The sequence below is a fragment of the Oncorhynchus masou genome, chromosome 23, assembly GCF_036934945.1.
Source record: "Oncorhynchus masou masou isolate Uvic2021 chromosome 23, UVic_Omas_1.1, whole genome shotgun sequence".
Classification (NCBI taxonomy): domain Eukaryota; kingdom Metazoa; phylum Chordata; class Actinopteri; order Salmoniformes; family Salmonidae; genus Oncorhynchus; species Oncorhynchus masou.
Window position 1 is genome coordinate 62,145,086 of NC_088234.1, and position 6,748 is coordinate 62,151,833.

Below are 6,748 nucleotides of genomic sequence, written 5' to 3' on the forward strand. Positions count from 1 at the left end.
CCTCTGCTTGTTGGCTTCTCCCCACTGTGAGCAAGAGGAAGGGGGTAGTGCTGGTAATTCATGCACACATGTGCCTGCCTGTTCCCCAAGTGACAGGCCAAGGGAGGGGCACATGATAAATTGCCTTCCATCTGGGACCTCCACACACAGCCACCATGATGTGGGTAAAAATGGAAATCACTCCCTTTCACCGTCATTACATCAGTTTAGAACGTGTGTGGGCCTCCAGACCGACACACACACACACACACACGCATACATACTTATTCACGCATGTGTACACACACACACACACAAACGAACTCACACATGTACACACACATTAACAAACAGAGAAGTTGGTTTTGACTGTAGCTGCTGGTGGACCAAGATGAGAGCGATCTCTCTGAGACGGTATTCAGCTAAATAACCAATGACAGGGTGGATGAGTGTAGCTATCATTCAGAGGTCAAAGTCATTTACAAATAACTCATTCATTACTTCATATTCAAGAACATTTCCAGAGTATAGTATTTTCATGAGTTATAGATGCAAAGTGGAAACACTTGAGCGTTTGACGAACAGATAAGCCAATAGATCGATGTGTGGCAGTGCTCTCTGTTATAGGGCTGATGCGCTCTATTCTAGCCTGTCACTTCAGACACGTCCACTGTGTGACATCTGGTCTTTCACACAGAATGAAGGAAATGGGACATTGTGCCTCGCACCAGTTTGTGCCTGTATAGAGGAGAATATCTGGCTTTAGCTTGAAGCTATTTTAAGCTAGCTTCACTGACAGCTAAGAACAGGAAGAAGATATGTATAGGCCTGTCAACTATATATTCAGACACAACATATTTGTGTTTGATAAATAAGGCTGGTACAAGACCTTAAGCTATAGGCTACTGTATATTTAATTCAATCAAAACAATTTCACTTCTGAAATATATGGTGAATTCAGAACGTGTGGGACACGTGTTTTGCATTTCGATCTTCTGTAACTCATTGTTCAACATCTATTCAACATATTAGCCCAACACATAATACATTTCTGAAATTCTCAACATGTTTACTAATCACACAAAAAGGACAAATGTTGATATCATATTCACAGAAAGCATGACACACCCATTTGTGTACACTGAGCCAAAACCATATTTTCAGTGCACATTTGGGAAACTGGGACAGCAGGTTAGATAAACTGGGATAGGCCATTCATTCTAGCCCATTGGAAATTTGATTCACATTTGTGTGTTTAGGAAACATGTTGAGGATTTCAGAAATGTATCATGTGATGAGCTATATTGAATTGATGTCTAAAAAGTTACATAAGACTGAAAGTCAAAAGGTGTCCCACTTTTTCTGAATTCACCCCACTGAGCACAGATGTCAATTCAAGGTCTATTCCAAGTTGGTTAATTGAAATAACATGTGGAAACAATGTTGATTCAACCAGTGTGTGTCCAGTGGGACCCTACTGTTATCCTGTTGATGTTTGACACCAATGGCACCAAACAGAACTATAGTAGGCTAAATGATTGAGCTCCACTGTGTTTCAATTCAAAGTTTCCCAATTATGTAATTAAAAACATGAATGAATCTTTTGGACTTGTAAGGTTAACCCATTAGCTATTGGTATTTTAGTAATATAGCCTATTTCTTGATCGTAAAATGGTATTGTTATCTCGGGGATTGGCCCGTTTAGCAGCCATTTTGTAGATTTTGTGTGAAATATTCGTGTGAAAAGCAATAGACCTAACTTTTGGCTTGCCTACGTATTTCTTTAAAAAATGTGGCAACCATTTTTTCTCGCCTGAATGCAATAAAGGCATGATTAATTACTGGACTAATATGGTGTGTCTGTAACCATGCAATGTAAGATTGTGTGGCCTTATTTAACATAGCAAACGGCAGTATACAGAGCAGCGAACAGTTAGGCCTATAGGCCAGCTGTTGATGAATTTCAATATGAAACAAAAATGTGCACGAAACTTCAACCCTGTTTGATCTAAGGAATGAATCAGCCAACAACACATTTTTTTGTGTATAAATTAGGCTAGTTAGGCCTCTACTGTAATTAAAAAGCTGAGTATAGTCGGGTGTATATTTAAAAGTTTGTGTGATAATTCTTTGTTTAATATAGGCTAGATCATGGCATTTGGGAATGGTCTCCTACAAATTTCTGAATCACACACCAATGTTACACTACTGGGCACACACTGCTTTAATCAACGTTGTTTCCACATCATTATTTATATATTTCTTAATTCCATTATTTTACTTTAGATGTGTGTATTGTTGTGAATTATTAGATATTACAGCACCGTAAGAGCTAGGAACACAATCATTTCGCTGCACCCGCAATAACATCTGCTAAATATGTGTATGTGACCAATACAATGTGATTTGATTTCAATTAAATTACATTGACCAATGTGGAATCGACGTTAAATTGATGTCTGAACCCAGCTGGATGTCTCTAAAATCATCAGTTATTTTCAACCAACTATATTGAAGTGGGGCCAAAGTGGAAATAGATTATAGACATTCTAAAATCAAGTATGCTCAATGTTCCTTATGTAATCCTATTCAATATTATTCCCTTCTAGAGTATTGCCGTATCTGTTTGTAGTAGGATACTCTATATTCATAATTAATACATATTCAATGACTCGTGAATTATTGAGACAATATATAGTAAATTAAATTTAGATCAACAAATACCTTGATAACGCATTTCAAAATGAGGCGTTGTCTGTTTGTTGCTCGAGGGGATCACTATTAACCAGGCAATGTCAAGGGACAACATTTTTCTACATCATCAAATATTGAAAACTATATTTAGCCAACAATACTTATTTGGAAATGACCTTCTAAATCCAATCACTACAGCAATAATGTCAAAACTCATCGTCAATCAACAATTATTAACATGCTTTGATGGATGTATCCCGTTTCAGAACATGCAGTCACACTTGCACACAGCGTGCTCACACACTCAATCATGACGTTCAGCTAGCGATACACTATTGTTGAAATAATGTCTAATCTTAGTTGCATTCGATTTCAAAGTTGTGTGTTTAGTTAAAATAGCCTAGTGTTTCAACTTTCAAGTCAAATGATTTAGTTTAAAACAATGTATAATGCTAAAAAAAAATCACATTAAACTCTATAGAGATGTTGTAGAAATAAAGTGTACTTTAAAGTGAACATTAAAAAACAAACATAGCCTACTCTGTAAATAACGTTCCAGTTGTTTGTATAGGCAACCAGTTAATAAGATTAACTTCCCAGATCAGCACATCTCATAATGTCAATTTAAAATCATAAAGAAACCAGAAACTGTTTAATGAAATAGCATGTTAAAAATGTAGGTCTTGTTGTTATCATAAAAGGAGGCACACGGAAATATGGAACAGAATCGTTTCTTATTTTTCCAGAATACATACAAAAAAAATACCAATTCTCTTTCCCTGGTATACACCTGAAAAATAACGGACATTTTAAATGTGGACAATTTGGGATTTTAAGAAACAAACATGCATGTCAATTATTTTCTTTTCAATGAAACATTAAATAAGAACAATACAATCATATCAATTTCAAATGAACATCGAAATGAAAACCTCTATTTTATTAGTATTCTACCATGTGTGTTTTCATTTTACCTATAGAGTTCAGTTTAAACATAATGCACTTCGAGTCTCTCAAATATCTTCAATTTGTAGCTATTATCGTCTGCTTTCAGTCGACATAAATAAATACAGTCCACGGATCCTGTCCATAGGCGGAGCGTTGATATAAAAGTCTTTATATTTGCATTTTATAATTATAAACTTTTCAAAAGTCAAGTGTGTTTCACTGGTATCCCAGCGCCGATGCTGTGGTGAGTCTCTGGCCGTACAGTGCATATGGGGAGTAGTATGGCCCGGTAGCTGCGGGGACGGGAACAGGGGCTCCGGTAGGCAGGGGGCTCTTGGAGTACGGATGGTAACGGCTGCTTAGTCCCAAAGCGTGATGCGGACTCCTCAGGGTCAGTGTCCCGGGGCTTCCAGGGCCTCCTGACTGCGGCATGTGCATGTGGCACGCCATAGCGGCAGCCGCAGCACTCGCTAAAGATGAAGAACTAGGGTAACCCGATATCAACTTTTCCGCCCCGGTGAAGGCGGTGTGCGTCCGCAGGTGTATCAGCAGCTCTTCGGAAGAGGAGAAACGCTTGTCGCAGGGTCCGTTCGCAGACACCCAGTTACAGACGTGAGGAAGTGGGTCGTTGGGGAGCATGAAACCATAGGGGTACAAAGGGTGTCCACTGAACGACTGCGGAGAGGAGTGCATGCCGTGCAAAAGGTGTGTCGGGTACATGTGGTGGTACCCGGATTTCATCGCGTTGTCGTGGCACTGCTGTGAGGCACTGGCAGCGCCCGCTAAGTGGCTGGCACAATGGTAACTTAAGCAGTAAGGGTCTCTACACAGGCTGGCTGACATGATGGAGGGTGGAGAGGCCCCAGCCAGTGGGCTGGATCCGGCTTTACTGCAGCCCATGCTGGCCAGCTGTGCGTTAACCAGGCTGCCGCCGTGGGGGAGATAGTGTTGGGGATAACCTGCGTAGGCCCCTAAACTCCCGGGGTAGTGCATGCCAGCAGGCGGCAGGGGAAAAACTGTCTGACCAGGTTTGTAAGGAGAGACCGGGGCTACAAGTCCTGACCCCAGTCCGGAAGCTGAGGAAGCGGAGGTTATGGAGGACGATTCAGAAGACGGGGCTTTGGACCCGGGCGTCTCCTGGTGCTGGTTCACCTCCACGTTAATTCCACCGCAACTCACGCTTATCCTGCTGTGGCTGTTAGTGGTTCCAGATCCGTCCGTTGTGCCATTTTTATTACAATCTGAATCTTTCTTGTCCTCCCTGTCTCCACACTTCCCCTCAGACGGCATGGGAGAGGCAGAAGTGCTGGAGTTGGGGCTGCCTGTCCGTGGCGTGAACGGCTGACAGGTGGCGCTCGGTACTCGGAAACCAGTCTTCTCTCCACTCGAAACGCCCGAGGACGAGTCCTTCTTATCGGACGGTTTCGAATAGGGTTTGAAGCTAGATTTGTCATCCACACCGATGTCGCTCATTTTTAATGGACCGGATTTGGATTCCTTGTCACTAGATCCATTAGATGTAATCGAGGAGAGTTTGGAAGAGGGAGGGGGGTCTGGTTTACCGATTTGAGAGCATGTCTGCGCCAGCAGTGCCAATGGACTCTTCTTGGCATCTAGCTGTAGAGAAAACAACAAGACCGATATTTACAAATTGAATAGTGAAAAAAATATAAAAACAGTCAAACAAGAGGACTTTTGATCGAAATGCATCCAGCAACGGAATGTCCGAGCCCTTCTCCGCCGCCACCCCAAAATAAAAGAGTAGTGCGCAATGCGCAGCTTTTACGCGAGAGAATCGCCGAGCTCTAAGAGAACGATGAACATGTCCTACATTTATAAAACATGTATTTTACCAATGAACTCTATAATAGAATAGCCCACATCTACACTTCGATATAATACATCGTTATTTATATGCTGTTTCCTGTGCTACATTCCGGGAGAACCGTTTATATTTGTAATGGTTACAAAACAACAAAAACATTCAACTTTAACTTATTAGTTTAGTTGTTTTTTTTAAATTATTTATTAAATCTTACCTCAATGGGGCTAATCGGGGTAGATGGTAACGGTTGAAGATACTCTGGGTGCAAAATGTGTCCTGATCGTGCAGTAAGCATTCTCAAAACCTTGATGGGGACTCGCTTAGCTTGCCGTAGATGGTCCGACGGGGGAACGGAATGAAGAAAAGGCTTGTTGATGTTATTCCGAGAGTTGATGCTCTCCCAGACTAGATGAGTATTACTATTGCTCAGAGCAGACACCGAGGGCGATGTGATCATGTCCTAATTCTCACGAAATTAGTCGGTAATGCATTTATCAGATTCATCAAGAAAGGCGAAAAGCAATTACAACCTCTCTCGAAAATCAGACGAGAAAAAAAGTGTTGGTATTGCGTGTAATAATCCTTATAGTGAGAGGAAAATAAGAAGGTGCGGCTGGTAAGCAGGAAGAAGATACAGGAGAGTGATTGCGATGTTATCGCGGATCCGAGGCTGCGTCTTGCATCATAGGCATAGAGCGTTCTGTATCTCCCAGCAGGTCCGCTCTCTATACTCCCAAAGTAGGAACTGGTAGAAATGCTCACTTCAAAAGCATCTGAATTAGTCCGAGATTAAAGCCTTTGCCGCCTTCCAATCAAATGGGACCCTGAGGTGATTGGAGGGTCAAGGGGATGTGACGTTATCCTCTATTTTTACAGCGCGGGGGAGGAGATAGGGAGGAATAGTTGGGTTGTTGTGCGCGCTCTCACCATCCTCGAGGCAGGACAGTTCAAGGCTTGTTTAGATTTTTCAGCGCCTGAAAAAGTACTGTATATAGACGCAATTGAAGCTATTTGGCAAATGAATAGGTTGGCGATGTGGTAATGGTTACTCCTGGAAGACATGAGCTACATGATACTTAGGAGATGGGAAATGTACTCATAAAAATAAATTCAATCGTTACTCATTTGTTTTCTAATGACTAATGCACTAATAAGCATTGTTTTTGGCACTTTTGGCCTATTGAATCTTGAATCTTAACACAAGCCTGTATCTTAGTCTACACATACATTTTCCAATGTGAATTATATCCCACAACCAGAAGATCAACCACTTCAACTCGATTCAGACAAGCGTTGACAGGA

General features: G+C 41.4%; 1 protein-coding gene across 1 annotated transcript; it reads right to left on the reverse strand.

Annotated features, from left to right (window-relative positions):
• Nucleotides 1-3,296: 3,296 nt before the first annotated feature.
• On the reverse strand, nt 3,297-6,393 carry LOC135511170 (zinc finger protein 503-like). Its single transcript, XM_064932766.1, has 2 exons — nt 5,661-6,393; nt 3,297-5,238 (listed from the first exon to the last, which is right to left on the reverse strand). Exons 1-2 carry the CDS (start codon nt 5,901-5,903, stop codon nt 3,838-3,840), a joined length of 1,644 nt encoding a protein of 547 aa, XP_064788838.1. The 5' UTR covers nt 5,904-6,393; the 3' UTR covers nt 3,297-3,837.
• Between the last annotated feature and the right edge of the window lie 355 nt (nt 6,394-6,748).

Coding starts and splice junctions, on each gene's coding strand:
- LOC135511170 (XM_064932766.1), bottom strand. CDS start 5,903: ATGATCACATCGCCCTCGGTGTCTGCTCTGAGCAATAGTAATACTCAT. Junction 5,239..5,660: donor CCCCGATTAGCCCCATTGAG/GTAAGATTTAAT, acceptor TTTTCTCTACAG/CTAGATGCCAAGAAGAGTCC.